The sequence below is a fragment of the Leuciscus leuciscus genome, assembly GCF_965113295.1.
Source record: "Leuciscus leuciscus genome assembly, chromosome: 19".
In the NCBI taxonomy this organism is placed as follows: Eukaryota; Metazoa; Chordata; class Actinopteri; order Cypriniformes; family Leuciscidae; genus Leuciscus; species Leuciscus leuciscus.
In genome coordinates, this window is record NC_138743.1 from 3936782 (window position 1) to 3957768 (window position 20987).

The 20987-nt window shown below is 37.2% G+C and overlaps 1 protein-coding gene across 4 annotated transcripts in view; it reads right to left on the reverse strand.

Moving 5' to 3' along the window:
• The window catches only part of pals1b (protein associated with LIN7 1, MAGUK p55 family member b), a 53295-nt gene that overhangs the window by 15312 nt on the left and 16996 nt on the right, over nt 1–20987 (reverse strand). The window contains exons 6-11 of one of the 4 annotated variants that reach the window (XM_082147150.1): nt 20910–20987; nt 18963–19146; nt 17699–17767; nt 17479–17550; nt 15895–16062; nt 14146–14348 (exon numbers count right to left, since the gene is read on the reverse strand). In XM_082147150.1, coding sequence (XP_082003276.1) covers nt 14146–14348; nt 15895–16062; nt 17479–17550; nt 17699–17767; nt 18963–19146; nt 20910–20987 — 774 coding nt within the window. Of the gene's footprint in view, nt 1–2043; nt 4489–6859; nt 7320–9188; nt 9783–12824; nt 13892–14145; nt 14349–15894; nt 16063–17478; nt 17551–17698; nt 17768–18962; nt 19147–20909 lie in introns of those variants that run through there. The other 3 variants (XM_082147147.1, XM_082147148.1, XM_082147149.1) reach the window with 3 other exon arrangements.

A 20987-nucleotide genomic window follows, 5' to 3' on the forward strand; every position in this document is an offset into this window, starting at 1 on the left:
CACGGGCGAGCCGTCTTGAAAAAGACGTGCCGCGTGCAGCTCTTTTAGAGAGAGGAAAAGCTCAGCAGAGTGCTGAAGCGCCCAGGGAGAAACACACACACTGTCGGCAGATCACTGCACAGATCAGCAGCAGGCAATGCGATCTCGCTGGAACACGCCGTCACACCAACACACTGAAGAGCCGCTCGTCTCGTAGAGTGAAGATGATACAGAATAGCTTGTAGGAGTGAAGAAAACTCTTGGCTCCGAAGCGAAAACATATCTGCATGTTGCCAGCGTACTTCCTTATATACCCCCAGGGTGGGGCGGACTTACGCTATGCAAATTCCGCAGACCCATGGCATTTCATTGCCATTGGCTCGTTTTATATACTCGAAGATGACAGGCTTTCTAAGCGAAACCCCATTCGTCGTCATCCGACGTAACTCGGAGTGACAACGAAAGGGAACTCTCAGATTTCATTATAAAGATCTTCATTTGTGTTCCTGAAGATGAACAAAAGTCTTACGGGTTTGGAACGACTTGGAGAGTAAGTAATGACAAGTTTACATTTTTGGTCTAAACTCGTTGTCAATTATATACAGATTTATAAATCAAGGTTGTGAAAATACCTACCTGGCAGGTTTTCCTAAAGTATCCCCCAAACATAATTATTTTACTGATAACTAAATTAGACCAAATTGCAATTGTTTTTTTTTAAGTTTGGAGATCAAAAAAAGTTTTGCAACACCAATGACCATTAAAAATGTATGAGCAATGTCATAATACATAAATACATGTGCTTTACCTACTGCTAAGTCGGAATACAAATGGGAAAAATACCAAACGAGCTGCTCATGATGAATCTTGAATGGCGAAACAAACCGTACACATAATAAACAATGCTAGAATACTTCTTAAAGCCAAAGTGTGTACGTCTTGTGCCACTAACGTCAAATAGAACTGCAAAAATTATCATCAATTTCAACTTTTATTATAGTTGATCAAAACTAAAACCACGTTAACGGAAAAAAAAAAATCCTTGATCCACTTTTTCTCTATAGTTGCCAAGGCATTTATCACTTTCATTTAGTTAAACTTTAATAACTAAAACTGAATCTAAAAGCAAAAATTAAAAAACAAAAAAAAACAAAAAACAAAACAGAAAAGCATCAAACACAACTAAATTACTAAAACTTTAACTAAATTTAGAATAAAAAAAATTGCAAAGGTCCAAAAATGCTAAAGTTCACTTGATGTCACAGTGACGGATGACAAATGCGACTTTGCAGATTAGCATTTCGACTCGAGTTTTTTATGTTAATATGTGCTTTCATCTCTGTGCTCTCTGCGCAGAGTCTGACCACCAAAACTTAAAGATTAAACAAGACGGTTCATTCATATTATTATAAAAATGGGAGAAAGTGTAAAGCGCGGCTTGGCGGAATAAGTCCCGCCTTTTAAGTAAAGGAGCCAATCATCAATTGGTAAAGTAATTGTGTCACTGCGGAAGCTCTGGTTGCCATAGAAACATGATGTGCTTGAGACTGCATATTTGCATTAGCTGGAGCAACCTGAAGAGCTTTTTAGTGCAATTTGTGTGTTTTCCCGGCTCACACTTTTCTTATCCTAATTTTACAAGTTGCAAGTTACAAAAAACACGCTACGCCCACTTTAGGCTTCAAAAACGGTCTTCAGAAACCTACGGGTGACGTCACGGACTCTACGTCCATATTTTTTTTACAGTCTATGGGTATAACACACAATGTTAAACAGACCCAGGACCTGAAGTAATAGATTGGGACCCGACCCGGACCGGGACCCGGCTGACCATTTAAAATATAGACCTGAACCCGTACGGGTCCCGGGTCCTCAGGTGCTCCGTGTAGACCTCTAACGAGAAGGTATTTTAATGTATAAAAAGCCACACTTTGCCTTTAAATACTAGAAACATTTCTTTTGAAAATGAATATTGGATCTTAGCAACGCCCATGCATGCACTGTAAGCCATTTTAGTAAAGAAAGCTCCTGATAAAAATACAACAAGAAAAACAAAAGACTATATCGTTTTAGTTGTATTTAATACAGTCATACCTATACAAGTAACAAGTTCATACAAAAAGAAAAAATGGTCATTTAAGGCCAAAAAACCCACCAAACATGCAACATGTCTACGAATCTTCCACGTGTCCCTCTATGTGCCATTTCCTGAAGCAATTACGTGACGAAACGAAGCACAATGCCACTTTGCAGTGGGAGCAGTATATGGGAGTCTTGACTTTATTTCCTTGTAGTTTGCACATGACACACAATCTCCTCCCATGCGAAGCATCTGATCCGAAATACTCCGGAAAGCATTGCTCCGTCTGTGCAGGCGAGGGTGGGGAGGACGACTCTGTGCCGGATGGCGAGTACATGTTCGATTCGACATGGCCGGAAGGCACATGTGCCGACTTTCTTATGGCGAACGGTGTGTTCGACTCTTTGGATGCAGATGTCCAGGGATCTTTGGCAGCAGGTGAAGAAGGATTTTTGCCAACACTTGCCAACTCTGACACAAGTTCTTCCCTGAACAATTTATGGGTGAGAGGGGTCTTTTTCTGAGCTTTCGCCAAATGTTGGTGGAGGATGAAACTGTTGACCACTGCGACGTCGAGAAAATGGAAGAAGAAGGCCTTGTACCAATTTGTGGACTTGTGGAGGACATTATAATACTCTATAAGGCAATCCGAGAGATCAACCCCTCCCATATATTTGCTGTAGTCCTTCACAGCAGATGGAACAGGGATCGGACGTGTTTTCCACACACCATCGACACCCTTGGCGTTCCTGGTGACCGTATCCTCAGTGAAAGCCTTGTGAATGGTTGAACACATGTGGACTTCTTTCATGTCCATCCATTTGACAAACAGAAGAGGACCTTGTCGACACCAGCGGATGGATCCTCTTTCAGATCTTTCGCTTAGGTCGTTGGTCTCCGGTAAACTGGAGGTTTGACGCAAAGTGCCACAAGCGAGAATACCGTTTTGCAACAAATTCAAGAAAAGAGTCGGGATGGTGTAGAAATTGTCTGTGTATAACCTATAACCTTTGCCGAGGTCTTTGTGATCCAGGAGTCTCATTACCGAATCGTACCCGACGCCTTTACCCGATGACGTAGACGTCTTTCCTTCATACACAAAGAAATTCCAGGTGTACCCGCACGACAAATCGGCAAGAACGATGAGTCTGTAACCCAATTTAGTTGGTTTGTCATTCATACATCGCTTCGGTCCAATCCTAGCTTTGGTAGCGACAATTCTCTCATTCACCGAAATCTCTCTGTTGGGGTGAAAGTGTTTCTTACACGCTGAAAGAACGTCTGTATACAGGGGCTTGATTTTGAGCAGTCTGTCATAACCTGGGGTGCCTTTCTTTTTGTTGTTCTTCTCATCTTCCTGAAGATCACAAAGGTGAAGATTCCAGGAGATGGCTTGAAATCTTGCTCGGGACATGATGGATTGTGGGTAGGGGAAATTGTACATTTGCTTTTGCGCCCAGTAGTCCGCAATAGACTTCACTTTCACTAGACCCATGTAGACTACTAATGCCACATACGAGTAAAACTCTGCTACGGTTAGAGGTACCCAGGTACTTCTTTCTAGCTTCTTTACAGCTTTTGCCCTCTTTTCGGCATTGCTATTGGTGTTTCTGACGATTGTCTTGATGGTAGAGCTGGTGAAAAACAATTGGAACAACTGTAAGGGTGTGTACGTTGACTCCGACATGAGCTGCGGACCTGGAGGACGCTTAGGGGAGAAATTCGGTAGTACCGGTTCCTCATCCTCATCGTTGATGTCAAGCCACTTATCTGGCTTACTGTCATTTTCTACTTTCACCCAGGGTGAATCCAAGGTAGAAGATAACCTGCCTCTGGCTTGCCTCGGTGAAGAAGTCGCAGCGGGATTTAATCTCTCTCCGGTAGAAGTCGATTGATGGATAACTTCAGAGGTAGATGCGGGTTCTGGATTGGGTTCGGAGTTGGTGGAAAATGCGGGCTCCAAACTTGATGTTAGGGTGGGATCAGAGATGGCTATGGGAGTCGAATCAGCAGCCGGTGTTAGATAAGCGGGTTCAGAGGTAGGTACAGGTGTGAGGGTGGGTTTTAAAGCATGCTTACGAGGCCGGCCTCTCCGTCGCGGTAAGGTTGGTGCTGGACAAGGGATGGGTGTGGCTTCAAGAGTGGCATTATTAAGGGTTGTGGAAGTGGCTTCAGGGGCAGGTTTAATGGTGGCTTCAGGGGCAGGGGCAGGTTTAATGGTGGCTTCAGGGGCAGGTTTAATGGTGGCTTCAGGGGCAGGAGCAGGTTTAATGGTGGCTTCAGTGGTGGGTGTGGCTTCAGGAGATGATTTGGAAGTGGAAACAGTGAGTTTGCCTCGTGGTGAGGTAGGTGTAGGGGGATTGCATCTCCGTTGTGATTGAGCAGGTGAACTTTCCAGTAGAAGGTTCCAATCTTCCCCAGAATCAACACTGTAACACAAAACAAATCCATGACATGTGCACCCACACACAGGTAACAACAACAACCACAACAACAACCACAACAACAACAGTAAACTAGTGTAATGTTTAACACGGTAAATCTGGACATATGAAAGAGGGCTCGACATTAACGCTTGTCTGCTTGTCTGGGACATGTGGATTTGAAGGTGAAAGTGAAAGAGAATTTTACTTTCCCGACTGGTAAAGTAACCTGATTAAAACTTCAGAGACAAAACAAAAACTGGGGCAGCATCGAAACGCGAGAATGATTCTGATTTTATTACATTCAGTGTAAACGGCGATTGATATTTCTAGTAGCAAGATTGCACTTTTCAAGACTCGCTCGTGACTTTCGTGGAGAAATCTAGGGCTGTCACGATTCCGCGATTAAATTAGAGTATTCAAAAAAAATCCTTGCTATTGTGAATTCACAAAGACTGCGATTCAATTAAATAAATATATGGCTGCCGGTTTAATATGCGCTTTAATTATGTGCATGCGTGTAGGTAAGGAGTGTCTCCGTTCACAGTAAATAATGCTCCACACAAACTGTGTGGAGCATCTCAAACTCCATCTATGTAAATGCTGCGAGTATATGTTGTTTATAACATTCACCCGGGAACGCAATGTGCGCCATTTCATCAGATTTGAAAGGTAAATCATTTATATCCATACGTCAACACAGGAGAATACATCAATACGTTTCTAAATATGCAAACTGTTCATCACAATTTCAAAATAAAAGTCCCTCGCCTGTGAGTGTTTTGATGTCCACATATTCTTGTTCAAGAAATCACACTGGCTGTAGCATTTCTATCGTAAAGAAGTGTCCAAATATTAAAGCTTAAGTAAACATTTGGATTAAATGTTGTTTGGCCAATATTAAACAAGGATTTGATCTGCTGTAAAGTGTAACAACACCAGGTCGTTGGCGCCCTCTGCAGGCATTTGTTAGATACATAATGTACATAAGATGATTGTTTATGTATTTTAACAGTGTTGTTCTATTAAACCATATGGTTACTTGCTTTTGATACTTTATTTGAACCAAATATGATTGCCTCATTGTTATTATATACGTATTTTAAGTCATTTTAAAAGCCTATTTTTATTACCACAAAAAAATATCAGATTACTCGATAAATCATCAAAATAATCAACCAATTACTCAAATAGCTAAATAATCGTTAGTGAAAGCCCTAGAGAAATCAAAACAACTGAGTGTAACCGCATAAATAAACTCACAGAAGAAACATACTGAGGTAAAGAATCAAAAAGTTGAGTTTTATTTATTTATCATGTTAAGGTAAGCAACATAAAACAACCAAGGGAGCTGTTTTGTCGAATTTTATCATGACTGAAACGGTTACATTAATTTTATAGTTGAATAAATAAGTAAATATTAAGTCACTTACATTTTAGATACAATATTAACTTTTTGTTTCGCAAACGAAAATAGTTTTAAAGACCACAGCAGAAATACTGCGCATTCTCAAAGCAACAGAGGCGATATGTTACTGAATGATTCAGCATTTTGAATGAATCGGTTGAATGAATGACTCACTCATTAAATGACTTTAATGAGTTTAAAGTAGCATTGCATTTTTTCCAACATTTCCTACAAACATTTAAAACATTAAGCTCATAACATTATTTAATGCAGTTGTAATTTTGCAGTGCAAATTATTTAATTTGATTGGTAACAGCCCAATAGTGTCTTATTACCTTATAATTGAATTAATTGATTAAGCCCTTAAAATTAAAGATGACACACAACGTGGGGTAAATATAACAAATCTGCAGATTTAAGAATGTAAAAGCTGATTGAACACTGATGAGAATATTGGTTCATTATAAATTATATTTAATCCAAAAATCTCCCCCACTTGACAAGCACTTAATGTCGAGCCCTATGAAATAATAGTCCAAATTTTTTTTTTTTTATATACGTTTATTGAAAAAAAAAAAAAAAAAAAAAAAAAGTTAAAATATATTTGCATGTTTGTTGATACATCAAGCTTTTATGGCTCAAAGGAGAGAATATGAAGCTCATACTTGAAGGAAAAAAACACTTCATTCATTCAGAGGCACAAACTGAGCAAACTGAGTCTTAGTAAGATGATATTTAAATGTTTAGTTTTATGATCAAAGCTCTGTGGTTTTAATGTGGGGGGCAAAACATATGATGCAATTATGCAATGACAAAAAAACATATCTTGAAACCTTTTTAAATGCAAAAAGATGTTCTGTGTTAATGACCCCTCAGACATCCAGAAGAATGCCATCCAGGTTTTGAAAGTCACGAGTTTGAGTAAATCATAGTTACATAAAACTACAAAAAAATGCAAGACTTCCTTACTCACTCTTCCTCCCACAGTTCCTCTTCCCTTCCTGAATCACTGATCCCATCGCTGTCGTGAAAGACAACATCATGGTCATCATGGTCGTGAAAGACAACATCATGGTCACTGTTGACGTCGCTGTCGACCCGAGGCCGGATGGGTGCAGGATTAGGGTTGGGATCACAGGTGGGTTCATGTTTTGGGATGGGTATAGAGGTCAATGGTTCATCAATAGTTGTGGGAATGGGTTGAAAGCTGAGTGTAGTGATGATCTGAGAAGTGGTTGCTTGATCAGAAGTGGCTATGGGTGCAAGTTCAGGGGTAGTTTTTGAGGTGTGTATTAAGGGTCTGCCTCTCTGTTGTGTCATGGCGGCTGAAGGGAATGTGGACGAGAGTCGCTGCATCTTTGCATTCGGTGATTCTGAAAACTCAAGGCTTTCTTCCCGTGGAACTGGCCATTCTTCAGGAGAATCCACACTGCAACACAAACCAAACACACTTCATATGCATGCTCGCCTCACAATCATAAGTTTGGAATTAGATTTTTTTTAATGTTTTTAAAATAAGTCTCCTATGCTCTCCAAGCCTGCATTTATTTGGTCAAAAATCTTGTGAAATATTATTACAAATTTAACTTTTTCTACTTGGTTTAAAATAATGTAACATTTATTCCTGCAACGGGAAACTGTGATCAATTTATTTTCAGGATTCCTTGATGTTCAAAATAACAGCATTTATTTGACATATAAATCTTCTGCAACATTATAATTGTCTTCATTGTCAAGTTAATGCATCCTTGCTGAATTAGGGGTTGGGAACTGAAAATCGATTCCAAATCGGGAATCGAATACTTGAGGTCAGGAATCGGATACTTGTTATAAAATAAAAATTTCTCGATTCCTCTTATCGATTCCTTTGTGAGCGTTTCAATATGACTTTAAAGCGTGAGTCGACTCGTGCGCTGTTTTCTGTGCTGCAATAATGTGTATCAGTATATTGGATCTGTGCAGCTCTTAAAGTGACAGCAGCCTAATATTCCTGCCGCCGTCTCTATAATAACACTAATCAAACAACAAAAATTCACTCATTCTTTACTAAATCACTTTTGTAACTATATTTGTAATGTATATTTTATTGTATTTTACATTTGATTAGTTTCTGTACCTGAATATCTGAAAATCTTAAAACACTTTATTTCAATCATATCTTTGCTCAGTTCTATTTATTTGCTGCGATTGCTAATTTTTTATTTGTTCTTTTTTAATTACTGTGTGTTTACTTGTCTTTAAAGCTACACTGTGAGATATTTTCACCCATCTAGCGGTGAAATTGTATATGACTACCCAGTGAATATTAGTTTCTGTTCCTTTCAATTCCGAGGGCGTTTTAACTCCTACGGTGGCCGTATTATTCCAAGATTAACATGGCTTCCAGTTCGACTTCGTCCATGAGTGTTCCTTCAAGTGATGAGGTTACTTTACAAAACTATTACAAAGTGCATTTAGTTATTTAGTCAGTTAACATGTAGGTTATGACCTCTATGTAAAATGAATAATAGTTTTATGTTTTCGTTATTTTGGTACCATTTCATTGCTAATATCAGCTATCCCAAACGAATGCAAGCTAATGTTAGTAAAGTATCAGTGCTATCGTTATTCTGTATATTGAACGAGATTAATAGTGTAAACATCTTCAGCAATCTTTCAAATCTGCCGGCAGTCGCGAGTAATCTCCCTATGGTAATCTCCACCTCGCATTCGTCACGGTGTCACTGAGTGTAAAACGCTAAAGGCGAAGCTTGAATTTCCAGGTATGTCCCTCTTTGGCGTATTTTCAAGATGGAGGGCCGCCATTCGAGCAACTCGGTCGATTATAAATGGCAGATTTTACGCTTACGAGAATACTTGATTAGTTGGTGGAAGTAATAACACATGAATGAGCACATATACTTTTGATAGAACAAAGTATTTTTTGCTAAGAATCAACTTAAAAAGTTACACAGTGTAGCTTTAATAATGCGTGAAATTAGTTAGACTGTAAGTGTTTTTAGTCTGTTCATTTTTGTTCATGATATTCAGCTACAATTAAATGTTTTGCAATAAATGTGAATGATATTTACGTTTTTCTTTTTACCTTATTGGAATCGAAATTAGGAATCGATGAGCAGAGTTGAAATCGGAATCGTTAAAATTCAAACGATGCCCAACCTTATTGCCGACTAAAAGTATTATTTCTTTCAAAAAAATTACTCAATGACAAAAAATTAATTAATAACTGCAATGTGTCTGGGTCCCATTACACCTGTAAATCAAAAGAAAAAAAAAATCTCTATTTATGTTTACTCACTTCTCTTCCCATAGTTCCTCTTCCTTCCCCGTCTTGATCTGGCTGGCGTCCCCGTCTAACAGCAGCCCCGTTGGTGTGGGTGTACAGATGAGCGTGGCTATCGGTGCCGGATTCGAAGCGGACGAGGAGTTCGGGCTGAGTTTAAAAGTGGATGTGGCATTCGGGATGAGTATGGGTGTAGAATTAGGGCTCAGTTTAATGGAGGATGTGGGACTGGAGAGGCTTATAGGAGTGAAATTAGAGCCAAGTGTAAACGTGGGTGTAGAATTAGGGCCGAATTTAATGCCGGATGCAGAATTAGGGATCAGTGTGGCAAAAGGTGGGGGTTTAGGGACTATTGTGGCAAACGAGGAGGGTTTAGGAAAGAGTTTGATTTTAGATTTGTCTTTAGGAGGTCTGCCTCTCCGTCGAGGTAAAGAGAGAGCTGGGGTGTTTTTAGGTGTTCTGCCCATCACTGGTGCTGTCGGGGAGGGACTCAAAGTAGCTTTAGGTGGGCGTCCTCTTCGTCGCGGTAAGGATGACGAAGGAGAGGAGGATGCGGTCCTCTTTAGTTTTGAACGTATGAGAGGCTCCCATTCTTCTGAAGAATCAATACTGTAACATATAATGAATACAATTAATATGCATGCACTTAGTGATTACAAATTAATTATCATAGTTATATCACATTAAAGAGGTTCATTGTGCTTTATTGCACTTTAGGCAACAGAAAACTTAAAAAACAGGGGAACAAATCAGCTGAAAATGAAACAGAAGAAAAAAACTACAGCACTAGTGAAACCCAGGTTAAAATCTGTCAATATATATATTAAATGTTTGTATATTGGTTCTGCCGTCCCTGTCCCTTTAATTTACCTGTGCGGAGTATGTGCCCTGCGACCTCACGTAACCACAGTCACGTGACTGTGCTTAGCCAATCGCGCATTGGAGCACAAGTGTTTAACCTTAAATACTTTTTTTCATCTATTCTCAACACAGCGGTGTTTCGTTACTGAATGAATCAGTCCATTTGAACGAATCTGAATGAATGATTCAATGACTCACACAATAAGCTTTGTTCCTGAAATGATCAGCAGTTTGAACAGTTTGAATCGGTCAATGACTCGCTCATTAACAGTGACTTGCCGCCACCTACTGGTGGTTTTAGTTTCACATTTAAAGTATCTTTTCAATTTTAAAATAATTTTATATATACATATATATCGTCAAAAAAACGACAGGATTAGTTTGCCTGTTATGGCCACTTTTAATGTTTCCTTTTTATTTAATTTATAAAAGAATTATGATAAATATTCATTTATTTGTAATTTTTTACTAAATAATTACAATTTTTTGTAAAGATCATGTTCCATGAAGATGTTTTGTAAATTTCCTACCATAAATATATAAAACATTTATTTTTGTGAGTGAATGCTGCACAATCGTGAACATAAACGAACAACTTTAAAGGAGATTTTCTCAATGTTTCAATTTTTTTGCACCCTCAGATTCCAGATTTTCAATAGTTGTATCTCGGCCAAATATTGTTATATCCTAACAAACCATACAATCACTGGAAAGCTTATTTATTCAGCTTTCAGATGATGTACAAATCTCAATTTCAAAGAATAGACCCATGTGACTGGTTTTATGGTCCAGGGTCACATATGTCAAATCACTGTTATCGACAAAATCCCAGAAAATATTGAGATTCTGACAATATTGCACACCCCTAATCTCTGCACGCTTGCATTACAACTTGCATTTGAACAGGCGAGATGCGCCAATCATTTTCCCAAACTTGTAATGAAGCAACACTTACAAACAGGCTGTTGTAAAAAAAAATAAAAAAAATAAAGAAGCTTAAGGGCTCCCTTCAGATTTCCACCAAAATAAAAGTTTGGTTTAACGTTTGAAAATGAATTTAGACTGCCATAAATATAAGTACTGTAATTTTACAGTTGTACTGTAATACATTTTTTTTTTAAATCTTAATTTGATATTTTACACTGAAATATTACAATAGTACCATTTATTTTGTTAAATATGTTTCATTTAATAGTAGCACTACTACTACCACTAATTATTATTACTTTATAGTCATATCGATAGATAAATGACATAAAATGTGTCCAAATTATGCTGCCCTACAAACAAGCACAGCAAAACCTTCTTAAATCACAATTTTTCTCATAAAAATTACAATTTTTGTTTTGTCCCCTAAATGTTGTTTGGAACGGCAATATTTTTGAGTCTAGTACAACAAAATAAAAACTCTTTTACAAGATATATGTTGTAAGATCAGGATCTTCGTATGATTAGCTTACAAAAAGGGTCAAAGATTGGCTGGTTAACAATGCTGTAACTAATGTCTGGCTGCAAAGAGCATCTATTCCCATTGGCTGCCATTCAAATCCAGAAGTGTATTTTTTGCAGAGATTACGCATGCACAGCTCCCTATTTTTGTTGCATAGCAACAATGTTTTACCAGTGTCAGACCCATCTTAAAAGACTATAATTAATGGAGAAAATGACTGCTTGCTCCATGTATTATAGACCATCTTGGGCACACATGATCATGGTGCTTTATCCCAGTGATATGCATAATTTGTCATATCTTCATCTATAAGAATATATCTGAAAATCACATGGCAGCTGCAGTTTATATATCGACATATTTCCTATTGGAACAAGAATTTGGGCTAATCCCTTATGTAGCTTTTATTTTATGTCAGCCATGAACAACTATTTTCAATATTTAGAGGACTGGGCATTCTTATTGAAGAGAGAATTTTATTGACGAAAAATATGAATGCAAGATGACTATTTAGATTTTGCCCATTTTCCCAGATGAGAAAATAATGTAGCAATAAATTCATGTATAAGGTTAATTTCATATAACTCAGGCAAGTCATGTAGTGTTCACAGCGTGTTAGTTCACTAGAGAAATGAACTCCTGAGGGGAGCATTTCACTAAATATATGCGCTATATTAGCTTATATATTCGTTATATTTACTTCACCTGTTAGTAATGTCTTAATTATTAAATACACGTTTCAATTAATTTGTCATGAAAACAAGTTATGATAACAGTAACTGTGTGTAAATCATTATATTATTTCAAAAATAAAGTGGAGTAGAAATTGGAGTTTTAATTAAATTTAGGCTAATTAATACAAAACCTGGCTTGTGTGCAATTTATGTTTTTCATTTGAGTTTTGATTGTTATATCTAAAAATAAATAGCATATGATTTTAATAGTTTGGGCTCTGTTAATTGTAACCTTTAATATTACAGTAATGTGCAAGAAAGTGGTCCCAGTTTATTAGCAGAGAGATTTGTTTTTTTATCCTTAAGAAATTTTAAATAATAATTGAAATCATTTAAAGAGTTTGTTCGATAAACAACTGTTTAATACAAATAAATAAGGTAACGTTGCTGTAACGTTACCGTACCGTTACGCCTCTAATGTAGTGTATTAGTTAATTTCATGGGGTCCTAAACACTATTCTTTACACTATGATTTTATACTTCGGTGTCTTTCAAGCACTGTATTTTTTTTTCTTTCTAGCTTCAAAAATTCATTCTTTAGTAAGCAATAAAACACATTGTTTGCCCTAGAACAGGTAAAAACACTACACGTGACGCATTACTTACTCTTCCTCCCGCGGTTCCTCCTCCTCCGCCGCCGAATCGTCGAGCTCATCGCTGTCTGACAGAGGCTTGTATCCAACTTCAGTATCGCAATCTTCTATTACACACTCGATTTCATAAAACATTTGCCTTTTCGCTCCGACATCCTCCGGCGATGCCATTTCGAGCAGGAAAAAAAAAAGAGGCGGATGGATCTATAGACACTGCCTCAGTGCCTCCTCGGACCGGGTTCCGCTGCTGCAGAACACGCGCGCAGACTCAGTGAGGTTTCTGCATAGGCCCCGCCCCCCACCACTGCCTAGCGATCTGATTGGACCACAATCGTGGGTGACGTGCCTACGAAAGGCTGAGATCATCAGTTATGCGACGTGGAAAAAAAGCAGATCCTACTATTTTGAGAAAAATAATTTTAAGAACCAACACCAAATCTTTATATTCTTCCATGTTAAGTATGTATTATTTTAGTGCAGTCTTGCTTGGTGTAATTATGCTGTTTTATCTCTTGCTTTTGACCTTTTGTTTGCCTTGACTTGATAGCTGTGTCATAATGTTCACAATAAACTATTATAAATAACAAATGAATAAAATATTCAGAAAAATAAAGATTGCTCTTTATTAGTATGCATTTTTATAATGGTGCATATAAATTAAATTGATGAAATAAAAGTTATTTAATGATGTGTAGTTCACATTTTCACAGCTTTTATTTGTATATACATTAGGCTATATTTCCTTTCTGGGTTCATATTTTGCTGGTTATGTAGTTTGTAAATTGCACAGTGTTATTGCATATTGTCAATCATTTATTATTACTTGCCTGACCTTTCTAGTTTGCACTGCAAAAAAAAAAAATTCCTACTCAGTATTTTTGTCATGTTTTCCTGTACAAATATCTAAACATTCTTAAATCAAGATGCATTTACTTGAGAAGCAAAATGAAGTGAGATATTGAGTCTTGTTTTCTTAAAAATTGATCAAAATGAATGAAGTGAGTTAAAACACAAACAAATATCTGCCAATGAGGTTACGAAAAATAATCATGTTTTCCCTTTGAATTAAGATCATTTTTCTGACCCCATTGGCAGATATTTGTTCTTGTTTTAAGCATAAACTCACTTCATTTTGATCATGTTTCCCCCCCAGAAAGGATAAATAGATTGAAAAGATAGATATTTGTGCTAGAAAACAAGACAAAAAGGAAGAAAATATATATATTTTTTGCAGTGTGCTTTTTAAAAGAATTCATATCACATGTCATACGGCAAACCAATTCCATGCTTCTCGTTCTTGGTAAAACAGTTAAACCTTCGTCAGTCAGTCTTACCCTGGGCTGCAGACACAGAAGGCAGATTTTTCCAGAGTTGACAACCTGTCTGATTGAGTCCGTATGTGTGCCGTACAGGTTCTGTTCAAACTCGCCCGACTCGATGAATTTCCCAGCAGCCAGTTCAGATTCAAAGCTCTGTCGTGACACAAAGATGTACTCTCTTCCGTTGAGCTCATGCGTGCGGGGGTTTCGTGTGGTGTCTGTAACGTGTGCAAAATCACATATGAGATACACAATAGATATGCATGGCAAAATAGTAGGCAGTGTCTGTTTGTATGCATATAAGTTTTTCTTAAGGAAATGATTGGTTCTGTTCCAAAGCTTAGAAACATAGACATGAATTTGCAGCATTATGTGCATGCTTACAATATGATGAGTTGCTTTCCAAAGTTTGGAATAATTCCGATTTTTTGTAATGTTTTTGAAATTAGTGATATTTCTGCTATTTATTTAATCAAAAATACAGTTAAAACAATGAAATATTTTTACAATTTAAAATAAGTGTTTTCTATGTGAATATATTGTTAAGTGTAATTTATTCCAGTGATCAAAGCTGTATTATCAGCATCATTACTCCAGTCTTCAGTGTCACATGATCCTTCAGAAATCATTCTAATATGATGATTTGATGCTCAAGAAACATTTATTATTATTATTATCAATGTTAAAACAGTTGTGCTGCTTCATATTTTTGTGGAAACTGTAATACATTTCTTCAGGATTCTTTAATGAATAGAGAGTTCAAAAGAACAGCATTTATTTGAAATATATGCAGTTTGTAATATTATTTACATTTAATCATTTAGCAGACGCCTTTATCCAAAGCAACTTACAAGCGAGCAAGCGATTCATCATGAAGAGGCAAACAACTCAAGAAGTGCTCAAAATACAAATACTAAAATACAAATGTCTTTACTTTCACTTACATTAAATGCATCCTAGCTTATTCTTTATCTTAATCTTATTACCTCAAACTGGGAAAATTGTAGCGTATCACGTATCAACGAGTAGCAAAAACTATTTTCAACATTGATAATAATAAATGTTTCTTGAGCATCAAATCATCATATTAGAGTGATTTCTGAAGGATCATGTGACACTGAAGACTGGAGTAATGATGCTGAAAATTCAGCTTTGATCACAGGAATAAGTTACACTTTTATATACATTTACATACAAAACAGTTATTTTAAATTGTAATAATATTTAAAAATATTGCTGTATTTTACATCTAATAAATCCATCCTTTGTGAGCAGAAGAGACTTCTTAGAAACTTTAAAAAATCTTAATTATGATTACAAGTGTATGTAAACCTTCCAAATCAGTCTCTTATGACATTTAATTTTTGTATAGATGCTGCATATATGTAGTTAGTGAGCCATTGTGGTTAAGTTTAATGTTAAATAACTTTATGCCAAGTCAAGTCACCTTCATTTATACAGCGCTTTTAAAAATATAGATTGTTTCAAAGCAGCTTTACAGTGATAATAGGAAATTAAAGTAACAGAGATTCTTTAGGCTTTTCAGCAGCTCTAGAATCAAGTTATTATCCAGCTAAAGTTAGTTTTGATTGATTTACTTCCGTTGCAAAGATTATGTTCCAAGTGTTGAACATTTAGAAAAGCTTTATCATCTCTGCGTAAACTTCACAAACGTGAAGCTGTGAATACGCTGACGGCGTGCGCATGCATATCACGTGTTGCTGTTGAAAAAGCACTTAAAGTTGTAGAAAAGCACAGTCTTACGTGGAACAGCACCGGTGAAGCGGTCCGGCTGTAAGGACAACAGTCTCTGTCTCAGTTCATCGTGTCCGCTGTTCGGTGGACCAACCAGAGCGATGGGACGCTTGCGTTCGGGCGGCTGATGGTACAGTGACACCTCCTCATAGGTCAGGATATCCTCACTGTAATGCTCTGAACAATGACAAATGTTCCTTACTGGCGAGAGTTCGCAAAATATAGATGTCATTAGTCTAGACTAGGACTATTGAAATCAGCTCAGGGGTGGTAAAATGCCCTTTTCACAAGATGTAAAATAAGTCTTTGATGTCCCCAGAGTGTGTGTGTGTGAAGTTTTAGTTCAAAATACCCCACAGATATTTTTATATAGTATGTTAAAATTGTCACTTTTTGAGGGTGAGCAAAAACGCTCCGTTTTGTGTCTGTTCCTTTAAATGCAAATGAGCTGCTGCTCCCGGCACAGGGGGCGGAGCTTCAACAGCTGCACTCACACAGACATGCACTGAAAATTTCTACAACTTTTAGCCTTTTATGTTCAAACCGGAGTCAGACAATGATGGAGAGACTCAAGAAGAAGTGACAACATGTAGAAGCAACAGGACATTTCTGAATGGTTAGTTGATGAATTTATGTAGCTTATGTGTAGTTATCTTCTAGTCATTGATTAGCATATTCTGTCTTGATAATCTATAAATCGTGTTCAGGGGGCGGGGTTTATGTCAATTTTAGGGTTGGTGATGTCACTAACCCGGGAGGAATGTGGTGTAGTCTCTACCAGCCGTTTGTTGTAGTCCTTAAAAAGTGATTTCTTTAAAAGCAAATATTTCCCTTTGCTTTGAACTTTGAGCGTCGTAACTTTGCAGATGTTGTTTATGCTCAAACAGCAACATTACACACTAACTAAAGTTAGAAAAGTCAAATCATAATCAACCACCCCTTTAAGTTACAGGACTTAAATCCGACATTTCTCAGAGAAATTCCCAAACAATGAAGGTCCACAACATGAGACAAAGGGTAAATGCTGATACCAAAAGGTAAAGGTAAATGTTCCTTCTCAGTGTGTCTTTTCTTTTGCTTTTGTAATGCAAATTGCAACCAGGGCATGAGAACTGCTTTCATTGTCATTTCATTTTGCGCATCTTTAGTGTGGAGAGGCATGCAAGAAATCACAAAAGAAGAGAAGAAGAAACCGTGAACAGCCGTCAATTAACCAACAACCTTCCTCAGTCTTTAACCGTTCACACCTCGTACACATCAGACTCATCAAATGTACAGTTTCTACCGAGTCAAACGGGTGGAAATCCCCTATACTTGCACCCAAGCTGTAAATGGGGACTGGATGGTGGGTCGTCATTCATTTGCACAAACAAGCAACTAAAAAAGCACTGAAAAAGCATGGATTTACTTCAAAACAATTGTCACTTAGAAATTGCTAGTGAATTTCACAAATAATTACAAAGAAATGGCAAGTAACGCATTGAATTAAACGTGAAACTTTGAAGTAAAAATTATTTTTAACAGTGCAAGACCAGGAAAAATCAACTATAAATTCAGATTTCATGACTAAGAATTAAAAAAGATAATACTCACCAATATTCTTATTAGGGTTATACAATAGTTTTTTCCGTTGCTTTTTGGTTTTCTTAGCACACCAAAGTTTCCCTAAAGAAAGAATAACTATTATCATTGACGAAGTTTCAACAGCGACGTCGAAGGAGGATCTCAAACTCAAAGAAGCATGTACTGCATGTTTATGAGTATATATAAGTTTTAGCAGGGATTTCTGGCAGGGAAACACAGTCCAGCTCACCTTTATACTCCTGATTCCTGTCCGTGATGGTCTTCTTCATGGCTTCTCTGTGCTGCTGGAAGCTCTTCCCTTGAGAGAACACAACATGCCTTTTGTCTTAGACATATGCACAACACACACTAGTCATTTGACTATATAGAGAATAACTCCAAACAATCATACAAACAAATAGGGTTTAAAACTAAAACTGGGCAATTGTTAACCATATCCAATAAATATAAAAAAATTCGTTCTGAAAAAATTATTTAATTTAAATATTTTAATTATTAATTAATTATTTAATTAATATTTTTATTATTTATATTTTTTTGCCAAGTAAATTCATAATGTCATAACATAATGTAACATTTTGATACATGAAAAATAGTACAAAGAGAATTCTGTGATTTCTATTTCAAGAGATCATTGAATCGTTCAGTGTTATAAAACTATTAAAATTAGATCCATGTTTTCACTGTTATCCGGTAGGGGGCGCTATTGCTCATCTTCTGAAATAGCACTGAATCCGCAGATCAAAACAACACAGGCGAAGAAGCAGAAACAAGCAATAGAAGCATTGCTTATGCATATATGTAAAATAACATGATTATCAAACATTAAGAATGATGGACTCGATCTATCAGATCTGAATCTGATCTGGATGTAATCTTGGACAAAAACGTGATTTTCTCAGCAGCTTTTTGTTTAAAATGTTGCTTTTAAAGTGTTAATAAAAAAAAAAGAATGCATAAAGCTAGAAAATGTTTAATTAAAGCAGAGGCTCTGTTCTTTCTTTTGATATGTTGCATGTTCAGAATCAGATATTAATACAACAAAATATTCTGCGGGCCATGAAAGTTTTGTGAAAATTATCAAAAATGCTGTCGCTGGCTGGCAACTTCATTTTAAAAAAAAAAACACTAACACTATAGAAGAGCTAATTCTATAGGCCTACAAACATTTCTAAAACTATAACTGAAATAAAAAGGAATAAAAAAAACTATGTAAATATAAAAAACGAATAAAAATGACACAAGCACATCAATTCTAAAATCTAAATTGAAATGAAAATTAAAAATATAAAAACCAATTCAAATATTAGTGAATACATAAATAATAATAAAATAATGCTGAAATCAATGAATCAGAGTTTAAACTTAATGACCAATTTATAATAAATATTTGATATGCAGCCTATAAAATATATATTTTTTCAATGGATTTATTTATTACTTGTTATCTCCCATAACTCAGCATGCACTACTTGTTCTAAGCAGACACTAACCAGGAATGAGTCCGGCGAGGGGCTTCTGGTCCTCATGTCCTTCCCTGTACGCCTGCCACCAGTTGGGGTCGTCCTGGCTAGTGACGTGGAGGACGTCCCCCTTTTGGAAGGACAGGCCGAGCTCTCTGCACGGCACATATCGGTCCTCAGATGGGTCATAGCTGAAGTTTGCTTTCACATGCATCTGTAAAGAAAGAGAATGAGGAGGACAGATGAATGACACATTTAGATGAAGAAACTTTGTTCTGTCATGACAACTTTTGGAGTGTTTGGTAATGGATATGAAAATGTTAATATGTTTGGTTTTGGCAGAATAGATCTACTGGTGCTGCTATTGCTGCTGTTGGTTATTGTTGTGCAAGTAAGAAATGCTGCTGCACCATATATTATACATGATTTACCACTAGCAGATCTATATATGTGGAGCTGGGGAAGGTGGAGGGTTTCTGTAAGCACACTGTAATGCTACAGCAAATGGTTGAGCAGCTCATTGGCTACTGATATAGCAGGAACCAATCAGCTGAGCCCTATAGAGAATAGTGTGATTGAGTTAAGGACCAATCAGCCTATCAGGATACTCAACTCTTGAGTCAACATGGTATATTAAATACATCGTATTGCGCAGAATCCTCGCATATCTGGCTTACTTGAAAGCACTTGTTCAATTGCATTAAAGCAAAAGCGCAGTCTAAAAAAAAATTGGTTAACAGAAAAGACATTGTTATTTTCTAACATCTTACATTTTTTTGATGTTCCTGTACTGTACTAGCCTGGTTAAAACCAGACCATTCTCAGTGGTAACTGAGTTATGGTCTGGCAAAGCTTCATTAATAACTCATTTCCAAAGGGGCGTCACCAACGGACGTCGCTCAAACGCCTCTGGGCGCAATTGGATAGACCTAAAACCAATCAGAGCGCTCGTCATCGTGTAAAGCCATATGCTGCGTCCCTAAGTTACACTACGCCATAAAAGTATGTACTCTTTTTGTGAAGAAAAGGTATTTACTTTTGAATGTGTAGCAAAAAAGTAGGCAAGCTTTGGGACATATTACTTCGTCAATCGTCATCTTTATCGGACGGATCTGTCGCGTGCGTCTTGTCACGTAAACTGCCCTGTCAATCATCTTGTCACAGTTATAATCCTCTATTAAATCTAATTTAATTTCCTACCGTTTCGGAGAGAAATGTAGAAGCACGTTCATCTGCCAGTGGGTCTTTCATGGAGACTGTCCTCATGTGTTTGCAATTTGAATATAAATAAAATAAATAAAAGCATTTAAAAGTTGCTGCGCTTCACCAACGGACGTCGCTCAAATGCCTCTGGGCGCAATTGGATAGACCTAAAACCAATCAGAGCGATCGTCATCGTGTAAAGCCCGCCCCAACGTTTCTGATTGGTGCCGTGATTTCGACGGATTAGAAATGGGCTTGAATGAGCTCTTTGCCAGACTACTTGCAGAGCAAATCTAAATTTGCCGGAAGTTGTCTGGGTTTTCCCAGGCTAGTACTGTACTGTATTGATCTGTCCACCTAAAATACATTTTTGGTGAAAAGGATGAGGATGAAAGAGGAAGGGAGGAGATGGCTGGATGACCAAATTTAGTTTGAACAAGAAATGTATGAAATCCAAAAATTATATATATATACATGGTTTCTTTCTTTTCATTTATTCATTTATTTATTTATTTTTGGCCAGTAGAAGTTCTGAATGGCCGGTAACTTTAAAATTTAGTAGCCAAATTGGCCGGTGAGTTAAAAAAAGTTAGTTTCAAACCCTGATCACAGATATACTTCATGCATAAGGCAATCCCAGAACGCATTGTAACAAGAAGCCCACAAGGGTTTCAAACAGAGTCAAAGACAAAAATCCCAGAAGGCCCCTAGAAAAGGCAGCACACACTCAAAAGAAGGAATGAAGATGAAGAGATGATGGAGATGAAGTCGTACCACAGCGGGTCTGTGAGGAGCTAGTTTGTTTTGAGAGTTTGGGATGAGCAGAAATGTGAGGGACCCATGCATGCTGGA